The sequence below is a fragment of the Zosterops lateralis genome (assembly GCF_965231275.1).
Source record: "Zosterops lateralis genome assembly, chromosome: 30".
In the NCBI taxonomy this organism is placed as follows: domain Eukaryota; kingdom Metazoa; phylum Chordata; class Aves; order Passeriformes; family Zosteropidae; genus Zosterops; species Zosterops lateralis.
Genome location: NC_139790.1, coordinates 2180345 through 2201852, shown reverse-complemented (window position 1 = coordinate 2201852; position 21508 = coordinate 2180345). Strand labels below are relative to the sequence as shown.

General features: G+C 45.1%; 1 protein-coding gene across 1 annotated transcript; it reads left to right on the top strand.

Annotated features, from left to right (window-relative positions):
- Nucleotides 1-6980: 6980 nt before the first annotated feature.
- Nucleotides 6981-21102, top strand: STC1 (stanniocalcin 1; the record flags this gene model as incomplete). The annotated part of the gene is made up of 5 exons (XM_083880408.1): nucleotides 6981-7092; nucleotides 11616-11758; nucleotides 15965-16176; nucleotides 18857-19730; nucleotides 20050-21102. 4 exons carry the CDS (start codon nucleotides 6981-6983, stop codon nucleotides 19134-19136), a joined length of 747 nt encoding a protein of 248 aa, XP_083736534.1. The 3' UTR covers nucleotides 19137-19730; nucleotides 20050-21102.
- Between the last annotated feature and the right edge of the window lie 406 nt (nucleotides 21103-21508).

Below are 21508 nucleotides of genomic sequence, written 5' to 3'. Positions count from 1 at the left end.
TTCTGCAAATGGGAATTCTGGACCTGGATGGATCCAAACCACAGAGCCCAGAGTCCCTTCCCTTCCCTGGGGGTGGTAAAATGAGCCCAAAACCTGCCCAGGACCCGAATTAACTCAGCCAGACCTGATCTCCAAACCCTCGGGTTTATTTAAGCAAAATGAGGAGTTTTCCACCTCCACTGGAATGGGATTTGTGGGATTGGTTGGGAAAATGGGAATTCTGGACCTGGATGGATCCAAACCACAGAACCCAGAGTTCCTTCCCCTGGAGAAGGCAGAGAGAGAGCCCCAAAACCTGCTCAGGACCTGAATTAACTCAGCCAGCACCAACTGATCTCCAAACCTTTGGGTTTATTCTAAACAAAATGAGGCGTTTTCCACCTCCACTCCAATGGGATTTGTGGGGTTGGTTGGGAAAATGGGAATTCTGGACATGGATGGATCCAAAGCACAGAGCCCAGAGTTCCTGCCCCTTCCCTGGGGGTGGCAGAGTGAGCCCCAGTTAACTCAGGACCCCAATTAACCTGATCTCCAAACCTTTGAGTTTATTTAAGCAAAATGAGGAGTTTTCCACCTCCACTCCAATGGGATTTGTGGGATTGGTTGGGAAAATGGGAATTCTGAACCTGGATGGATCCAAACCACAGAGCCCAGAGTTCCTGCCCCTTTCCCTTCCCTGGGGGTGGCAGAATGAGCCCCAAAACCTGCCCAGGACCCAAATTAACCTGATCTCCAAACCTTTGGGTTTATTTAAGCAAAATGAGGAGTTTTCCACCTCCACTGGAATGGGATTTGTGGGATTGGTTGGGAAAATGGGAATTCTGGACCTGGATGGATCCAAACCACAGAGCCCAGAGTCCCTTCCCCTTCCCCTTCCCTGGGGGTGGCAGAGTGAGCCCCAGTTAACTCAGGACCCAAATTAACCTGATCTCCAAACCTTTGGGTTTATTTAAGCAAAATAAGGAGGTTTCCACCTCCACTCCAATGGGATTTGTGGGATTGGTTGGGAAAATGGGAATTCTGGACATGGATGGATCCAAAGCACAAAGTCAAGAGTCCTTCCCCTTCCCTGGGGGTGGCAAAATGAGCCCCAAAAACCTGCCCAGGACCTGAATTAACTCAGTTTAGCTCAGCCAGACCTGATCTCCAAACCCTTGGGTTTATTTAAGCAAAATGAGGAGTTTTCCACCTCCACTCCAATGGGATTGGTTGGGAAAATGGGAATTCTGAACCTGGATGGATCCTGCTCCTGTTTAAATTCTGCCTGGTCTGGGCTACCATAAATCCCAATAAATGCCCCAAAATTGGGTGTTTTGCACCTCCACCCCAATGGGATTTGTGGGATTGGTTGGGAAAAATGGGAATTCTGGACCTGGATGGATCCAAAGCACAGAACCCAGAGTTCCTGCCCCTTTCCCCTCACCTGGGGGTGGCAAAATGAGCCCCAAAACCTGCCCAGGACCCAAATTAATCTGATCTCCAAACCCTTGGGTTTATTTAAGCAAAATGAGGAGTTTCCCACCTCCACTCCAATGGGATTTGTGGGATTGGTTGGGAAAATGGGAATTCTGGACATGGATGGATCCTGCTCCTGTTTAAATTCTGTCTGGTCTGGGCTGCCATAAATCCCAATAAATGCCCCAAAATTGGGTGTTTTGCACCTCCACCCCAATGGGATTTGTGGGATTGGTTGGGAAAATGGGAATTCTGGACCTGGATGGATCCAAAGCACAGAGCCCAGAGTCCCTTTCCCTTCCCTGGGGGTGGCAAAATGAGCCCAAATTAACTCAGGACCCAAATTAACTTGATCTCCAAATCTTTGGGTTTATTCTAAACTATTTATTCTCTTCTAACTTGTAACTTTTGCTCTAGAAATCATTCCCCATCTCCTCCCAGCCCTCTGAGGCTGCTGCACTTTTATTTCTGAGACACTCAGAGCTTTAAATCTTCTCCTGGAGCTGAAAAAAATCGATCCTGCAGCGTTTTAATCCTCATTAAAACCCAGATTAAATAAAGCATTATTAGGCTGCCTCCTCCTGTTATGAAATCCAAAAAACAGGGATTGAGTTGGGAGCAGGGAGAGGGAGGAAAACACCTGAAAAAAGTTTGAATAAATGATTTTTCTGGGGGAATTTGGCAGGTTTGGGCGAGGTTTGGGGTTTGAGGGATGGGAAGGATTTGCATGAGCTACGTGAGCTCAGGGGTGAGTCCTGCAGGAGGGAGGGGAGGAGGGAAAAACTGGAAAAAAAACCCCAAATCTTCCTTTTTTCCCACTTTTTGAGGGATGGGAGCAGGAAAACCCCCAAAACCTTCCCTTTCTCCCCCTATTTGAGGGATGGGAGCAGGAAAAACCGGGAAAAAAAAAACCCAAAACCTTCCCTTTTCCCACTTTTTGAGGGATGGGAGCAAGAAAAACCCCCAAAACCTTCCCTTTTTCCCCTTTTTGAGGGATGGGAGCAGGAAAAACCCCCAAACCTTCTCTTTTCCCACTTTTTGAGGAATGGGAGCAGGAAAATGCCCAAAACCTCCTCCTTTCCCCCTTTTTGAGGGATGGGAGCAGGAAAAACCGGGAAAAAAAAACCCAAAACCTTCCCTTTTCCCACTTTTTGAGGGATGGGAGCAGGAAAAACCCCCCAAACCTTCCCTTTTCCCACTTTTTGAGGAATGGGAGCAGGAAAATGCCCAAAACCTCCTCCTTTCCCCCTTTTTGAGGGATGGGAGCAGGAAAAACCCCCAAAATCTCCCGTTTTCCCCCATTTTTGAGGGATGGGAGCAGGAAAACCCCCAAAATCTCCCGTTTTCCCCCTTTTTGAGGGATGGGAGCAGGAAAAACCCCCAAAATCTCCCGTTTTCCCCCTTTTTGAGGGATGGGAGCAGGAAAAACCCCCAAAATCTCCCGTTTTCCCCCTTTTTGAGGGATGGGAGCAGGAAAATCCCCAAAACCTTCTCCTTTCCCCCTTTTTGAGGGATGGGAGCAAGAAAAACCCCCAAAACCTTCCCTTTTTCCCCTTTTTGAGGGATGGGAGCAGGAAAAACTCCCAAACCTTCTCTTTTCCCCCTTTTTGAGGGATGGGAGCAGGAAAAACCCCCAAAACCTTCCCTTTTCCCACTTTTTGAGGGATGGGAGCAAGAAAAACCCCCAAAACCTTCCCTTTTTCCCACTTTTTGAGGGATGGGAGCAGGAAAAACCCCCAAAATCTTCCCCTTTTCCCACTTTTTGAGGGATGGGAGCAGGAAAATCCCCAAAACCTTCTCCTTTCCCCCTTTTTGAGGGATGGGAGCAGGAAAAGCCCCCAAACCTTCCCCTTTTCCCACTTTTTGAGGGATGGGATGAGGAAAAAACCCCCCAAACCTTCCCCTTTTCCCCTTTTTGAGGGATGGGAGCAGGAAAACCCCCAAAACTTCCCCTTTTCCCATTTTTAAGGGATGGGAGCAGGAAAAACCCCAAAACCTTCCCCTTTTCCCCCATTTTTGATTTATAGGAACAGCTTTTCCTAAGAAAGTGAATTTTTTTTTTTATTGAGGTGGTTTAGGACTGCGCTGTCATTTCCTCCCTCCCTTTTCCCAGCGCTCCTCCAGGATGAACTTTTGGCTCCTTGTTCCTTCCCCTTTTTTTCCCATTTTTTTCTATTTTTTCTCTTTTTTTTTTTTTTTCCCTTTTTTTCCCCCATTTTCCCCTCTTTTTTTCTCTTTTTTTCCCCCTTTTTTTTCTTTTTTTCCTTTCTTTCCCCTCTTTCTTCTTTCCTCTTCTTTCTTTTTCTTTCTCCCCCCTTTCTTTTTCATTTCTCCCCTTTTTTCCCCATTTTTTTCTATATTTTTTCTCTTTTTTCCCCCTTTTTTTTCTTTTTTTCCCCTTTCTTTCCCCCTTTCTTCTTTCTTCTTTCTTTTTTTTCCCTCCCTTTTTTCCATTTTTTCTGTATTTTTTCTTCCCCCCCATTTTTTTTTTCTTTTTTCCTCCCTTTCTTCTTCATATTTTTCCCCTTTCTTTCCCCATTTCCCCCTCTTTTTTTCCTCTTTTTTCCCCCCTTTTCTTTTTCATTTTTCCCCTTTTTTCCCCATTTCTCCCCTTTTTTCCCACCGCTCCTCCGAGGATGAACTTTTGGCTCCTTGTTCTTTGGCAGGTACCGGGAGGAGGAGGAGGAAAAAAAAAATATTAATAATAAATAAATAAATAATTTTTAAAAGGTTCTTCCTGTGAAGTCGCAGCTTTTTTCACTCCTTGTTCTTTGGCAGGTAGGAAAAAAATTAATAAAATAAATAATAATAATAATAAAGCTTCTTCCTGTAAAGTTGCAGGTTTTTTGCTCCTTGTTCTTTGGCAGGTACCAGGGAGGAGGAGGAAAAAAAATTATTATTATTATAACCCTTATTAATAATAATATTATTATTATTATTATTATTATTATTATTATTAACCCTTATTAATAATAATAATAATAATAATAATATTCCTGTGAAGTTGCACGGTTTTTGCTTGTTCTTTGGCAGGTACCGGGGAGGAGGAAAAATAATAATAAAAATAAAAATAAAAAATAAAAGTAAAAATAAAAATAAAAATAAAAACAAAATAAAAATGAAAATAAAAATAAAAATAAAAATAAAAATAAAAATATAAAAATATTCTTCCTGGGAAGTCACAGCTTTTTCACTCCTTGTTCTTTGGCAGGTACCGGGGAGGAGGAAAAATAATAATTAAAATAAAAATAAAAATAAAAGTAAAAATAAAAATAAAAGTAAAAATAAAAATAAAAACAAAATAAAAATAAAAATAAAAATAAAAATAAAAATATAAAAATATTCTTCCTGGGAAGTCACAGCTTTTTCACTCCTTGTTCTTTGGCAGGTACCAGGAGAAGAAAAAAAAAAATAATAATAAAAAAAAAATATTCTTCCTGTGAAGTTGCAGCTTTTTTGCTCCTTATTCTTTGGCAGGTACCGGGGAGGAGAATGGGAAAAAAAAAAAAAAATAATAAAATTAAAAATAATAATAATATTCCTGTGAAGTCACAGCTTTTTTGCTCCTTGTTCTTTGGCAGGTACTGGGGAGAAGGAGGGAAAAGAATAAATAATAATAATAATAATAGTAATAATAATAATAAAAAGATTCTTCCAGTGAAGTTGCAGCTTTTTCGCTCCATGTTCTTTGGCAGATACCAGAAGAAGAAAAAGAAAATATTAATTAAAAAACCTATTCTTCCTGTGAAGTTGCATTTTTTTTTTTGCTCCTTGTTCTTTGGCAGGTACTGGGGAAGAAGGAAAAATAATAATAATAATAAAAATAATATTCCTGTGAAGTCGCAGCTTTTTCCCTCCTTGTTCTCTGGCAGGTACCGAGGAGGAAAATCAAATATAATAATAATAATAATAATAATAATAATAATAATAATAATCCTGTGAAGTTGCAGGTTTTTTACTCGTTCTTTGGCAGGTACTGGGGAGGAGAAGGAAAAAAAAAAATAAATAATAATAATAATAGTAATAGTAATAAAAAAAATTCTTCCTGTGAAGTCGCAGCTTTTTCGCTCCTTGTTCTCTGGCAGGTAGGAAAAAAAAATAATAAAATAAATAATAATAAAAAACCTCTTCTTCCTGTGAAGTTGCATTTTCCTGGCGAATCCCGTCCCCCGTGTCTCCCATTGGCCGCGGGGGGCGGCGGGGCGGGAATAAACCCCGATAAATCTCTATAAATCCCCGGTGCTCTGTCCCCGGCCAGGAGGAGCCGGAGAATCCCCGAGCTCGCTCCGGGATCCGCGTTTTCCACCTTTCCTTCACTCCTCATCCGCTCCGCTCCAGCGCCGATCCAGATCCGCGTTTTTGCTCCAGCCGGGGGATAGAGCAGAGGCGCGCGGAAAAAAAAATAAAAAGAAAAAAAGGGATTAAAAAGAAAAAGAAAAGAGATTTAAAAAAGAGAAAGAGAGAGAAAAGGGATTTAAAAAAAGAGAGAGAAAAAAAAGAGAGAGAGAGAGAGAAAGAGAAAATAAGGGATTTAAAAATAAGGGATTAAAAAAAGAAAGAGAAAGAGGAAAAAAGGGACTAAAAAAAATAAGAGAAAAAAGGGATTTAAAAAAGAGAAAGAGAGAAAAAAGGGATTTAAAAAAAAAGAGAGAAAAAAAGGGATTTAAAAATAAGGGATTTAAAAAAAGAGAGAAAAAATGAATTAAAAAGAGAGAGAGAGAAAATAAGGGATTTAAAAAGAAGGGATTAAAAAAAGAGAGAAAAAAAGGGATTAAAAAAGAGAAAGAGCGAAAAAAAAAGATTAAAAAGAAGAGAAGGAGAGTGAGGGAAAAAAGGGATTAAAAAAAAAAGAGAAGGAGAGAGAGAAATAAGGGATTAAAAAAAAAGAGAAAGAGAAGAAAAGGGGATAAAAAAAAGAGAGAAAGAGAAAAAAGGGATTAAGAAAAAGAGAAAGAGGGGGGAAAAAAGGGATTAAAAAAAAAAAAGAGAAAAAGGGATTTAAAAAAGAGAGAGAGGGAAAAAAAAGGATTTTAAAAAGAGAGAGAGGGAAAAAGGATTTTAAAAACAGAAAGAGAGAAATAAAAGGATTTAAAAAAGAGAAAGAGAGAGGGGAAAAAAAGGATTTTAAAAAGAGAGAGAGGGAAAAAGGATTTTAAAAACAGAAAGAGAAATAAAAGGATTTAAAAAAGAGAAAGAGAGAGGGGAAAAAAAGGATTTTAAAAAGAGAGAGAGGGAAAAAGGATTTTAAAAACAGAAAGAGAAATAAAAGGATTGAAAAAAGAGAAAGAGAAATAAAAGGATTTAAAAAAGAGAAAGAGAGAAATAAAAGGATTTAAAAAAGAGAAAGGAGAGAGAAAAAAAATATTTTAAAAAAGAGAAGAGAGAGAGAAAAAAAGAAAGAGAGAGAGAAAGAAAAAAAAAAATCAAACCACTCCAAAAAAAAAAAAAAAAAAAAAAAAAAAAGAATAAAAGAATAAAAAAGGCAAAGCAAAGGCCGGCATTGGCGAGTCGCTGTGACACAGACGATGCTCCCGGCCTTGGCCTTTGTGCTGCTGCTGCTCCCCGGGGCGGGCGCGGCCCCCGAGGCGGAGCAGCAGGAGCCCCGCAGGGCCCCGCGGGTGGCGGCGCAGAGCTCAGGTAACCCCGGCCCGGCCCGGGGGGGAAAAAGGGACGGGCCTTTCTCAGTCGGGAGTTTTTCTTCTTTTTTTTTTTTCTCTTTTTTTTTTTTTTTTTTTTTTTTTTTTTAATTTTTTCCCTCTTTTTTTTCGATTTTTTTTCTCTTTTTTTTTCCGATTTTTTTTCTCTTTTTCCCCCCTTTTTTTTCTTTTTTTTTTTTTTCCTTTTCTTTGCCTCCTGTCTTCTTCTTCTTCTTTCTTCTCTCTTCTTCTCGCTTCTTCTCTCTTCTTTCTTCTTCTTTCTTCTTTCTTCTTTCTCCTTCTTTCTTCTTTCTTCTTTCTTCTTTCTTCTTCCTTCTTTCTTCTTTCTTCTTTCTTCTTCTTCTTTCTTCTTCTTCTTTCTTCTTTCTTCTTCCTCTTTTTTCCTTCTTTCTTCTTCTTCTTTCTTCTTCTTTCTTCCTTTCTCCCTCTTTCTTCTCCCCTTTTCTTTTTCATTTTCCCCCTTTTTCCCATTTTTTTCTTTTATTTCCCCTTTTTTTCCCCCTTCTTCTTTCTTCTTCTTTTCTCCTTCTTCTTTTCTTCTTCTTTTCTCCTTCTTTCTTTCTTTCTTTCTTTCTTTCTTTCTTTCTTTCTTTCTTTCTTTCTTTCTTTCTTTCTTTCTTTCTTTCTCCCTCCTTCTTTCTTTCTCCTTCTTCTTTCCCCCCTTTCTTTTTCATTTCCTCCCCTTTTTTTCCATTTTTTTCTATTTTCCCCTTTTTTTCTCCCTTCTTTCCCCCCTTTCTTCTTTCTTTTTCTTCCCCCCTTTTCTTTTTCATTTTCCCCCTTTTTTACCATTTTTTTTCTTTTTTTCTCTTTTTTTCCTTTCCCACCCCCCCCCTTTCTTTCTTCTTTCCTTCTTCTTTTCTTCTTCTTTCCTTCCTCTTCTTCCCCCCTTTCTTTTTCATTTCCCCCCCTTTTTTCCCATTTTTCCTACTTTTTCTCTCTTATTTTTTCCCTTTTTTTTCTCCTTTCTTTCCCCCCTTTCTTCTTTCATCTTCTTTCTTTTTCTTTCCCCCCTTTCTTTTTCATTTCCTCCCTTTTTTCCCCCCTTTTTTCCTTTTCCCCCCTTTCTTCTTAATTTCCCCCCCTTTTTTCCCTTTTTTACCTTTTTTTCCCCCTTTTGTTTCTTTTCTCCCCCTTTCTTTTTCATTTCTCCCCCCTTTTCCCCATTTTTTTCCTATTTTTTCTCTTCCCCCCCTTTTTTTCCCCTTTCTTTTTCATTTCCCTCCTTTTTTCCCATTTTTTTCTACATTTTTCCTCTTTTTTTCCCCCTTTCTTTTTCATTTTTCCCCCTTTCTTTTTCATTTTTCCCCCTTTCTTTTTCATTTTTCCCCCTTTTTTCCCCCTTTTTTCCCCCCTTTTTTTTCCCCATTTCCCCCCCTTTTTTCCCCATTTTTTACCTTTTTTTTCCATATTTTTCCCCTCCCAACCCCCCTGTGTGTCCGAGCTGCGGGTTCAGGACCCTCCTGCAGGATCCGGCCCAGGGATTAATTAATTAATTCCTCCCACTTTTTTATTAAATAATTTTAATTTTTCCTCTCCTTTTCCACTTCCCTCATTGTTAAACCCCTTTTATTTTTATTTTTTTTAAAGGAAGTTGATTAAATCCCATTTTTCCTCCTGTTAAAAGGAGCCCCCACTTTGAAAGATTCACTAACCTGGAAATTGTCCCCTTTTTTGTCACAAAAACCCATCGCAGCCCTAAAAAAATACATTAAAAAAGTTAAAAATACATTAAAAATACATTAAAAATACATTTTACATTTAACAAACTCACTTTCACTACAAAAAAAAAGAGAGGAAAAAAAGAAAAAATATTAAAAATTAATTAATTAATGGCTGGATTTTTGCTGTTTAAATAAATCAGAGGAATAATGGGAATTAAAATTCTGATTTTTTTTTTTTTTTTTTTTTTTTTTTCTGTAGAGAAAAGATGTTTAAAAACTCGGAGCTCGTTAAAAGCTGCCTCGGGTTTTTTTTTTCTTTTTCTTCTTTTTTTTTGGCTTTTGTATTTGGTTACTATAGAAACTCGAGTTCTCCCCTTTCACTCCGAGCCTGGAACAATTAATAAATTTTTTTAATATTATTTTCTGCCTTTTTAAAAATATTTTTCTCTCCTTTTTAAAATATTTTCCCTTTTTTTAATATTTTTTCTCTCCTTTTTTTTAATATTATTTTTCCCCTTTTAAATATTATTTCTCCCTTTTTATTTCTCTTTTTTAGTATTATTTCTCCCTTTTTTAGTATTATTTCTCAAAATTTTAATATTATTTTGCTCTTTTTAATATATTATTTCTCCACTTTTTTTAGTATTATTTCTCAAATTTTTAATATTATTTTACCCTTTTTTAATATTATTTCTCCACTTTTTAAAATATTATTTCTCCCCTTTTTTAAATATAATTTCTCCCTTTTTATTTTTAATATTATTTTTCCCTTTCTTCTTTTTTACTATTATTTCTCCCTTTCTTTTTTTTCATATTATTTCTCCCCTTTTTTAATATTATTTTCTTTTTTTTTTTTGGGGGGGGGGGGTTTGGGGGTTTTTTTGGGGTTGAGGGAGTTTGGGGGGTTTTTTGGGGGTTTTAGGGGGTTTGGGGGCTTTTTCGTTGTTGTTTTTTGGGTGTTTTTTTTTAAGAAAAAAAAATCCCCAATTCTAAAGAATTCCCTTTAAGCCACAACTCAGATTTAATCAGGTTTTTTTCTCTCCTGGCCAAGCCTCGAGTTTCTCCTTCCCCCAAAGAATTTCTGGTAACATGAGCTGCAAAAAAAAAAAAAAAAAAAAATAAAATAAAATAAATAAATCAGAGGTTGGGCCGGCCCAGGAAAGTTAATCCTGATTTATTTCGTGTGGAAATTCTGCTGATTCATTGTTCCCAAGGCTCAGGATGACACAGAACCCCCTGGGGCTTTAATTATCCCACAGATCCATTAAATGAATTTTATCTGCACAAATTTCCCTTCCCCTCTTGAATCTTCAGCAAAAAAAAGACCTTTTTTCAGCTAAAAATGACCCTTTTTTGGCTGCTCTCAGGGCAGGTTTAGCACCAAACTGGAGGATGGAGCCCTTTGGCTCCTCCTCATCCTCATCCCTGCTCCCCATCCTCATCTTCATCCCTGCTCCTCCTCATCCTCATCCCTGCTCCTCATCCTGCTCCTCATCCTCATCCTGCTCCTCCTCATCCTCATCCTGCTCCTCATCCTCATCCTGCTCCTCCTCATCTTCATCCCTGCTCCTCATCCTCATCCCTTCTCCTCATCCCTGCTCCTCATCTTCATCTCTGCTCCTCCTCATCCTCATCCTGCTCCTCATCCTCACCCTGCTCCTCCTCATCTTCATCCCTGCTCCTCATCCTCATCCCTTCTCCTCATCCTTGCTCCCCATCTTCATCCCTTCTCCTCATCCCTGCTCCTCATCTTCATCTCTGCTCCTCCTCATCCTCATCCTGCTCCTCATCCTCATCCCTGCTCCTCATCCTCATCTCTGCTCCTCCTCATCTTCATCCCTGCTCCCCATCTTCATCCCTGCTCCTCTCTCCCAGTCCAGAGTAGGATTTGGGCTCTGTGTCCCTGTGCTGACATTCCCATTCCTCTCTCCTGGTCCTGGAGCAGGATTTGGCTGGGATCCCTGTCCATGTGCTGACATTTGGGATGGGATTCTGGGATCCCTGTGCTGACATTCCCGTTCCTCTGTCCCAGTGACGGAGCAGGATTTGCCTGTGGGTTGGGATCCATGTGCTGACATTCCTGTGCCTCTCTCCCAATGCCAGAGCAGGATTTGGCTGCAGGCTGGGATGCTGGGATCCCTGTGCTGACATTCCCATTTCTCTCTCCCAGTCCAGAGCAAGATTTGGCTCTGAGCTGAGATCCATGTCCATGTGCTGACATTTCTGTGCCCATCTCCCAGTGCCAGAGAAGGATTTGGCTGTGGGCTGCGATCTTGTGCTGACATTCCCATTCCTCTTTCCCTGTACCAGAGCAGGATTTGGAATCTATGTCCCTGTGCTGACATTCCCATTCCTCTCTCCTGGTACCAGAGCAGGATTTGGCTGTGGCATCTTGTGCTGACGTTCCCATTCCTCTCTCCCAGTCCAGAGTAGGATTTGGGCTCTGTGTCCCTGTGCTGACATTCCCATTCCTCTCTTAGTGCCAGAGCAGGATTTGGCTGTGAGTTGGGATCTGTGTCCCTGTGCTGACATTTCCATTCCTCTCTCCTGGTCCTGGAGCAGGATTTGTTTGGGATCCATGTCCATGTGCTGACATTCAGGCTGGGATCCTGGGATCCTGTGCTGACATTCCTGTGCCTCTCCCCCTGCACCAGAGCAGGATGTGGCTCGGATCTGTGTCCCTGTGCTGACATTTCCATTCCTCTCAGTGCCAGAGCAGGATTTGGCTGTGGGTTGGGATCTTGTGTTGACATTCCCATTCCTCTCTCCTGGTCCTGGATCAGGATTTGCCTGTGGGTTGGGATCCTGTTCTGACACCCCATCCATCTCTCTCCCACAGCAGAGGTTGTCCGCTGCCTGAACAGCGCGCTCCAGGTGGGCTGCGGTGCCTTCGCCTGCCTGGAGAACTCCACCTGCGACACGGACGGGATGTACGACATCTGCAAGGCCTTCCTCTACAGCGCCGCCAAATTCGACACTCAGGTACGGCCAGGGCACGATAAGACCCGGGGATTAACCAAATCCGGGTGGGAATGAACCAAACCTGGTCGGGAGTGGATCAAACCTGGTTGGGAATGGATCAAACCTGGTCAGGAGTGGATCAAACCTGGTTGGGAATAAATCAAACCTGGTTGGGAATGGATCAAACCTGGTCGGGAATGGATCAAACCTGGTCGGGAATGGATCAAACCTGGTTGGGAATGGATCAAACCTGGTTGGGAATAAATCAAACCTGGTCGGGAGTGGATCAAACCTGGTCGGGAGTGGATCAAACCTGGTCGGGAATGGATCAAACCTGGTCGGGAGTGGATCAAACCTGGTCGGGAATGGATCAAACCTGGCCAGGAATAGATCCAACCCGGCCGGGGATGAATGAAACCTGGTTGGGAATGGATCAAACCTGGCCGAGAATGGATCAGGAATGGATCAAACCCAGTTGGGAATGAATCAAACCCAGTCGGGAATGAATCAAACCCAGTCGGGAATGAATCAAACCTGGCCAGGAATGGATCAAACTTGGCTGGGAATGGATCAAACCCGGCTGGGATTGGATCAAACCCAGCCAGGGATGAATGAAACCTGGCTGGGAATGAATTAAACCTGGCCAAGAATAAAACCTGGCCAGGAATGGATCAAACCTGGCTGGGAATAAAACCTGGCCAGGGATGGATCAGGAATGGATCAAACCCGGCTGGGAATGGATCAAACCTGGCCAGGGATGGATCAAACCTGGCTGAGAATAAAACCTGGCCAGGGATGGATCAGGAATGGATCAAACCCGGCTGGGAATGGATCAAAGCTGGTCAGGAGTGGATCAAACCTGGTTGGGAATAAATCAAACCTGGTCGGGAGTGGATCAAACCTGGTCGGGAATGGATCAAACCTGGTCGGGAATGGATCAAACCTGGTTGGGAATAAATCAAACCTGGTCGGGAGTGGATCAAACCTGGTCGGGAATGGATCAAACCTGGCCAGGAATGGATCCAACCCAGGCGGGAATGGATAAAACCTGGCCAGGAATAGATCCAACCCGGCCGGGGATGAATGAAACCTGGTTGGGAATGGATCAAACCTGGCCGAGAATGGATCAGGAATGGATCAAACCCAGTTGGGAATGAATCAAACCCAGTCGGGAATGAATCAAACCTGGCCAGGAATGGATCAAACTTGGCTGGGAATGGATCAAACCCGGCTGGGATTGGATCAAACCCAGCCAGGGATGAATGAAACCTGGCTGGGAATGAATTAAACCTGGCCAAGAATAAAACCTGGCCAGGAATGGATCAAACCTGGCTGGGAATAAAACCTGGCCAGGGATGGATCAGGAATGGATCAAACCCGGCTGGGAATGGATCAAACCTGGCCAGGGATGGATCAAACCTGGCTGAGAATAAAACCTAGTTGGGAATGGATCAAACCCGGCCGGGAAGGATAAAAGCTGGCCAGGAATAGATCCAACCCGGCCGGGGATGAATGAAACCTGGTTGGGAATGAATTAAACCCAGTTGGGAATGGATCAAACCCAACCAGGAATGGATCAAACCTGGCCGGGATTGGATCAAACCCGGCTGGGAATGGATCAGGAATGGATCAAACCCAGTCAGGAATGAATCAAACCCAACCAGGAATGGATCAAACCCAACCAGGAATGGATCAAACCCGGCTGGGATTGGATCAGACCCAGCCAGGGATGAATGAAACCTGGCTGGGAATGAATTAAATCCAGCCAGGAATGAATTAAACCTGGCTGGGAATAAAACCCGGCTGGGAATAAAACCTGGCCAGGGATCGATCAGGAATGGATCAAACCCGGCTGGGAATGGATCAAACCTGGCTGAGAATAAAACCTGGCTGGGAATGGATCAAACCCGGCCAGGAATGGATCAAACCCAGCCAGGGATGAATGAAACCTGGCTGGGAATGAATTAAATCTGGCTGGGAATGGACAAAACTAGGCCAGGAACGGACCAAACCAGGCCAGGAATGGATCAAACCTAGTCGGGAATGGATCAAACCCAGCTGGGAATGGATCAAACTGAACTGAGATTGGATCAAACCCAGCCAGGGATGAATGAAACCCGGCTGGGAATGAATTAAACCCGGTTGAGAATGAATCAAACCCGGCTGAGAATGAATCAAACCCATTCAAGAATAAAACCCGGCCGAGAATAAACGGGATCTGCCTTTTCACGGCCCCGACACGTCCTGCGGGTTCTAAACCTGCTCTGCTCCAATCCTGCCTTAATTCAGGCTGTGCTTTGGGCAGGATTAACCCTCCCCTCCCTGCAGCCCTTCCTGCTGCTCTCACATCCCAGTTTTTGGCTCAAAGTTCATCCTCCAGAGTATTTTTTTTTTTCCACTCCCTCCCTGCTCCGTGTGAGGACTTGGCACGGAGGGATCCGTGGGGAGCAGAGCGAGGTTTCCTCTCCGGGAGGAAATTGGAATGTTCTCCTGACAAAATAAATCTCCTGCCTGTGTGACCTGGCACAGGGCTGGGCTTTAATTTGGAAATGATTCGGGCTGGGAATCCACGGCCAGGTTTGGGCTGTAGGTGAATAAATGGGATAAAATTGCAGCTGTGTGTGAAAAAATCCCTTTTTCCCCCTCTGTGTTTTCTCCCAAAAATCACTCAGCTCCTTGTTCCCTCTGCTCCTGCTCCTAAAGGACACTTTTCAAAAGCCTCTTGAGGTCTGAAGTGTTAAAATTTTTATATCTTTATTTTTTAAATTAAATTAAATGGCATTAAATGGATGTTAAATGGATCTGTGGGGGCAGAATGCAGCTCCTAAAGGATGAATCTCAAAGCTCCTAAAGCCTCTTGAGGTCTGAAGTGTTAATTTTTTTATATTTAATTTTTATATATATATATAATTTTTATGTATTTTTTTTTCTTAAATTAAAATTAATTAAATGGATGTTAAATGGATCTGTGGGGGCAGAATTGCCCCATGTCTGGTCCTGGTTTTTCCAGGCCAAAGATTCCCATTGCCCAAATATTTTGGGAAAATGGGAGTTCAGAGGATTCCAACTGCTGAGAGCAAAAACTCTGCAAAAATTGGGATAATTCCTGTGAGAATTGGGATAATTTCTGCAGGAATTGGGATAATTTCTGCAGGAATTGGGACAATTGGAGGAGCCCAGGGCAGGGGGCTCCTCCAAATCCTGTGCTGAGGATTTTGGGTTTTTTCTCTAAAAATGTGAAGAGTTTTTTCCATCAAATGTGAGGTTTTCAGCTCTGATTCTTCTTCCCTGGGGAATCCACCCTGTACAGGAGTTTTTCCTATTTTTCCCTGGGGAATCCACCATTTTTTCCTCTTCTTCCTTGGGGAAACGACCCTCTCCAGGAGTTTTTCCTCTTTTTCCCTGAGGAAACCACCCTCTTACAAGAGTTTTTCCTCATTTTACATGGGAAATCACCCCCTACAGGAGTTTTTCCACTTTTTCCTTGGGGAAATCACCCCCTCCAGGAGTTTTTCCTCATTTTCCGTGGAGAATCCACCCCCTACAGGAGTTTTTCCTCTTCTTCCTTGGGGAATTCACCATTTTTCCTCATTTTCCCTGGGGGAACCACCCTCTACAGGAGTTTTTCCTTTTCTTCCCTGAGGAAACCACCCTCTTACAGGAATTTTTCCTCATTTTCCCTTGGGGAAAACACCATTTTTCCTCTTCTTTCCTGGAGAAACCACTCTCTTCCAGGAGTTCTTCCTCTTCCCTGAGGAAACCACCCTCTTACACGAGTTTTTCCTCATTTTCCATGGGGAAACCACCCCCTACAAGAATTTTCCCTCTTTTTTCTTGGGGAAACCATCATTTTTTCCTCTTCTTCCTTGGGGACACCACTCTCTCCAGGAATTTTTCCTCATTTTCCCTGAGGAAAACAGCCCCTACGGGAGCTTTTCCTCTTCTTCCCTGAGGAAAACACCATTTTTCCTCTTCTTTCCTGGAGAAACCACCCCCTACAGGAGTTTTTCTTCTTCCTTGAGGAAACCACCCTGTACAGGAATTTTTCCTCTTTTTCCTTGGGGAATCCACCCCCTACAGGAGCTTTTCCTTTTTCCTTGGGGAAACCACCCTCTAGAGGAGTTTTTCCTCATTTTCCATGGGGAAACCACCCTCTACAGGAATTTTTCCTCATTTTCCCTGAGTAAACCACCCCCTTACATGAATTTTTTTCCCTTCCTCCCTCAGGGAAAAGCCTTCGTGAAGGAGAGCCTGAAGTGCATCGCCAACGGGGTGACCTCCAAGGTGTTCCTGGCCATCCGCAGGTGCTCCACCTTCCAGAGGATGATCTCGGAGGTGCAGGAGGAGTGTTACAGCAAGCTGGACCTGTGCGGCATCGCCCGCCGCAACCCCCAGGCCGTCACCGAGGTGGTGCAGCTCCCAAACCACTTCTCCAACAGGTACTCACTCCTGGATGAGCTGGAAGCCTGGACAGGAGCACTCTCTGCTGGGTTAGGAACTGGCTGAATGGCCAGAGAGTGGTGGGGAATGTGCTGCATCCAGCTGGGGACAGTCACCAGGGGTGTCCCTCAGGGCTCTGTGCTGGGACCAGCTCTGTTCAGTATTTTCATTGATGATATGGATGAGGGTATTGAGTCTTTCATTAGTGAATTTGCGGATGACACAAAGCTGGGAGAGTGTGTTGACCGCTTGGAAGACGGGAGGGCTCTGCAGGGAGATCTGGAATGGTTGGGTCAATGGGCAGAGTCCGACAAAATGAAGTTTAATGAGTCCAAGTGCCAAGTCCTGCACTTTGGCCACAATAACCCCTGCAGTGCTCTGGGCTGGGGATGGTGTGGCTGGACAGTGACCAGGAGGAAAGGGACCTGGGGGTTCTGGTCAGCAGCTGGACATGAGCCAGCAGAGTGACCAGGTGGCCAAAGGGCCAATGGCACCTGGTCTGGATCAGGAATGGTGTGGCCAGCAGGAGCAGGGAGGTCACTCTGCCCCTGGACTCAGCACTGGTGAGGCCACACCTCAAGTGCTGTGTCCAGTTCAGGATGGACATTGAGTGCTGTGTCCAGCTCTGGATGGACATTGAGTGCTGTGTCCAGGTCTGGCCCCTCAGTTCAGGATGGACATTGAATGCTGTGTCCAGGAGAAAAGATGAAATTTGTGTGTCTTTCCCCCAAGCAAATTGGGAAGGGGTTTTCTGGGAGAGGAGCAGAGATTAAAGTGACAATTGTGGAGCTCAGCAGCCCCTGGAGGGGACACGGGGACACTCTGGGGATGCTCCTCTGACAGCCCCAAGCCCCATAGTTTTCCCCAGGCGGAGGGAACTCCTCCCCCAGGCCCAGGCAGAGGATGTGGTGACACTCTGAGGAACAAAAGCTGCAGGATTTCCCAGCCTGGAGCATCCTGCTTTCCCAGCCCCGGCTCTCAATGTGCCACTTTGGCCCTGCTGCCCCAGGGGAACGAGTTAAAGGTCATTTGATGCAGTTAAAGGTCATTTGAAGTAGTTAAAGGTCATTTCATCTTCCTGCTGTCTCATCTCAGGGCAGGAAAAGCTCAGCTCACAGCCAAACTCTGGAAAATTATCCCAGAGTGGTTGGATGGGTTTTATCTGGTCCTGATTTAAGCCTGGCTCAGCTTTGCTGATCTCAGACCCCTCTGAGCCCAGCTCAGAACCAGCTCCTTTTGTCCTTTGACCTCCCCTGGCTGCTCCAAAGGCTCAGAGCAGGGAAAAGACTCTTTTCCCAGCTCATTTCCCCTCTTCCTTCCCCTCCTCCACCTGCAGGTCGTTTCTCCTCTCTCTCCTCCTGTGGAAAAATGTCACCGTGACCTTAAAAGTGCTTAAAATAAGTTCCTCGATTTTCCTTTCAGGCAGAAATCCCAGCAAATGGGGGATTGCTGGTTTTTTTTGTCCAACTTTGTGTCCCTGGGAAGACAGAGAGGTGCCAGGTGCTCTCCTGGGGGTGTGGAGGAGAATTCCTTGGGGGAATTCTCAGCAGGGATGGAAATACAGGGCAGTGCCACTCCCTGGGTGCTCCTTGGATGGGGAATTTGGGTCCCAAGGATGCTGGAAAGGGGAAAATGCGGCTGGAGAGGAGGGAGGGGAAGCCTGGCTTGGGGTTTGGGGTGTGGGGGGCCCAGAAGTGACAAGAGATTGTGTGTCCTGAGGATTTGTCCCCTGGGATCTGCCAGGATTGGACTCTGGTGCTTGTGAGGAAAGGGACAAGAGGGACAGGAGGGACAACAGGGACAAAGGGAATGGAAGTGACGAAGGATTGTGTGTCCTGAAGATCTGTCCCCTGGGAATGTGGGGATGTGCCAGGATTGGACTGAGCTGCTTCTCCTCCTTCTGGTCCTTGTAAGGGCTGTGCAGGGAAAGGGACAAGAGGGACAAAATGGATCCCAAATGGACCCCAAATGGACCCCAAATGGTCACAAAATGGTCACAAAATAGACACAAAATGTATGACCAGTCTCAAGGTCTGACACTTTTATCAGTTTTGGTCCATTTGCACATTGGGGTTGAATTGTCCAATCCCAGCTCCAGGCTGGGAGGTCCCATCCTTCTTGTCCCTCCCTCCAGCCCCCCTTGTTTGTGCTTTTGGCCTGAGAGTTGTCCTTGGTGTGCAGCAGGAAAAGGGTTTGTTTTGTGTCCCTGCTGTGTGCAGAGCTGAGTGACACTGACTGTGAGCTCAGAGCTGCCCCCCTGGGCACCACAGACACATGAAATACATGAAATTAAAACTTGAGATTAAAACTGGAGCCCCAGGAGTTGCTGTGAACACACCAGGGCCCAGTTTGCTGCAGCAGCCCCTGAGCCTGCCTGGTGCTGGAGGGCTCAGGGTCACTCCTGTCCTTCCCAGGGCATTTGTTTGGCTCTTCCCTCTGTCACTGGGGATGTCCTTGATCTCCAGCAGGAAAAAGATTTATTTTCTCTCCCTATTTTGTGAGTAGAGCTGAGTGACACTGACTGCGAGCTCAGAGCTGCTCCCCTGGGCACCAGAGAACCCAAAACACGCAAAATCTCAAACTTAATGAACTGTACAAGTTAAAAATCCTGATCCTCCCCATTTTATCACCCACCTGGGGAGGAAAAACCTCCACCTCACCACCTCCCCTGTCCCTCAGGTATTACACCAAGCTGGTGAGGAGCCTCCTGCAGTGCGACGAGCGCACGGTGAGCGCCATCAAGGAGAGCCTGATGGAGAAGCTGGGCCCCAACACCGCCAGCCTCTTCCACCTCCTGCAGAGCGACCACTGCTCCCAGGGCCACCCCAGGGCCGAATTCCAGCGCAGGAGGATCCCGGAGCCTCAAAAGCTGAAGCTGCTCCTCAGGAACCTCCGAGGTGAGGGCTCGGCGCCGGCTCACACCAAGCGCGGCTCCGCCGAACACGCCCCCTCGGCTTGAGGGGAGGCCCAGCACGACCAAATCTCTGCTCCAGGAAAGTGCTGCACCCCAAAGCTTGGTGGATTTGTAGGTGTTTTAGCCCTCGTCGAGGAGCTGAGTTTGGTTTCCTTGGGGCTCGTTAATTAATTTGTCTTTTTTTGCTGATTTTCTGGGTCTGTGTTCGGTGTCGCGGTTTTTTTTCCGCGACGGTCGAGCAGCTCTGGCTCTTCTCTTCCCTAAAAAAAAAATACGTGATAACCCAAAAAAATCTTAGTCTTAAGTAGATCCCTGTGGAACCTCCGAGGTGAGGGCTCGGTGCCGGCTCACGCCAAGCGCGGCTCCGCCGAACGCGCCCCCTCGGCTTGAGGGGAGGCCCAGCACGACCAAATCTCTGCTCCAGGAAAGTGCTGCACCCCAAAGCTTGGTGGATTTGTAGGTGTTTTACCCCTCGTCGAGGAGCTGAGTTTGGTTTCCTTGAGGGTCATTAATTAATTTGTCTTTCTTCGCTGATTTTCTGGGTCTGTGTTCGGTGTCACGGTTTTTTCCCTCGATGACCAAGTGGTTCTGGTTCTTCTCTTCCCTAAAAAAAATATGTGTTAACCCAAAAAAATCTTAGTCTTAAGTAGATCCCTGCGGAACCTCCGAGGTGAGGGCTCGGGGCCGGCTCACGCCAAGCGCGGCTCCACCGAACGCGTCCCCTCGGCTTGAGGGGAGGCCCAGCACAACCAAAGCTCTGCTCCAGGAAAGTGCTGCACCCCAAAGCTGGTTGGATTTTTAGGTGTTTTAGCCCCTCGTCGAGGAGCTGAGTTTGGTTTCCTTGGGGCTCGTTAATTAATTTGTCTTTTTTCACTCACGTTCTGGGTCTGTGTTCGGCGTTGTGGTTTTTTTTCCGCAACGGTCGAGCGACTCTGGTGTTAACCCAAAAAAATCTTAGTCTTAAGTAGATCCCTATAGAGGTCAGGCCACCAAATATTTGGAGGTTTGTCCCAAACTTTTGTGCTGGCCTGGAGATTCGGCGCTGCCGAGGGGAGGAGGAGCAGCTCCTCTTCCCGCCGGCGACGCAAAAAATGCACTAAAAAACTTCTTGCACATCCTAAAAAAAAAATAAATATCCCGTGAGGTTCGTGTCATGAATCCGTGCTGGACACGGATGAATATGGACGTCACATTCCTGGTCCTGCAGTGTCACCTGAATTTTCCAGCAGAGCGTTGTGAACACGTTTTAAACCGGGATTAACCAAACCCAGTGGGTGGTTTAAATCACCAAGATGAGTTTAAACCACTCCACAAAACCCTCAAAAAACCAGGAGAGGGACGTGGAAAAGGCTCCAGAGTGGAGCCAGGAGGTCCCATAACCGTGTGTTGTATCTCAAAGCTCGAGTCTCTGTACTGTATTAACCCCCCGAAGCTTTAAACCAAACCGAACACAAACCAAGCCTTGTCTTGAGATTCGAGTATTAAAGGCCTTGCTCTAACTGTGGTATAAATAGTGCTAAAAATCTGTCTGTACTGTACACAAACTCTGCTTCAAAGGAGCGGGACAGGATGGCTTTTGTTGCCTGAAGGGAGTTTTGTCAGTCAGCTCTTTTCTTTGTTGTTGTTGTTTTTTTGTTTTTCCTGGAAGCAGCACCTCTGTCACAGTCCAGAGTTCACGTTCCACTCCGTGGCCTTTTTTAGAAAGGAAGAGGGGAAGGGTTTAAAGTGGGAATTGCAGGGCCAGGAACAGCCTTTTAGAGCTAAAATTGAGGGGAAAATCCATTAAAAAATCCCAAATTTCAGGCTGGTCAGTGCTGTCCCCACAGGGCTGCCCAGGAGATGCACTTAAACTTAGGGAATTTCGGGATTATCAGATCCTTTGGGAATCTCAGAGGGCAGGATTTTGGGGGGAAAATCCCAAATTCTCTCAAGCTCCAGCAGGAAAGATGAGGAGAGGGAATGAAGGCTCTGGGAGCTGCTTCTCCTCCATCCTCCTCCATCCTCTTCATCTTCCTCCTCCTCTTCCTCCTCCTCCATCCTCCATCCTCTTCCTCCATCCTCCTCTTCCTCCATCCTCTTCCTCCTCCTCTTCCTCCTCCATCCTCCTCCTCTTCCTCCTCCATCCTCCTCCTCTTCCTCCTCCATCCTCCTCCTCTTCCTCCTCCTCTTCCTCCTCCTCTTCCTCCTCCTCCATCCTCCTCCATCCTCCTCCTCCATCCTCCTCCTCCATCCTCCTCCATCCTCCATCCTCCTCCTCCTCCTCCTCCTCCTCCTCCTCCATTCTCCATCCTCCTCCTCCATCCTCCATCCTCTTCCTCCATCCTCCTCTTCCTCCATCCTCTTCCTCCTCCTCTTCCTCCTCCATCCTCCTCCTCTTCCTCCTCCTCTTCCTCCTCCTCTTCCTCCTCCTCTTCCTC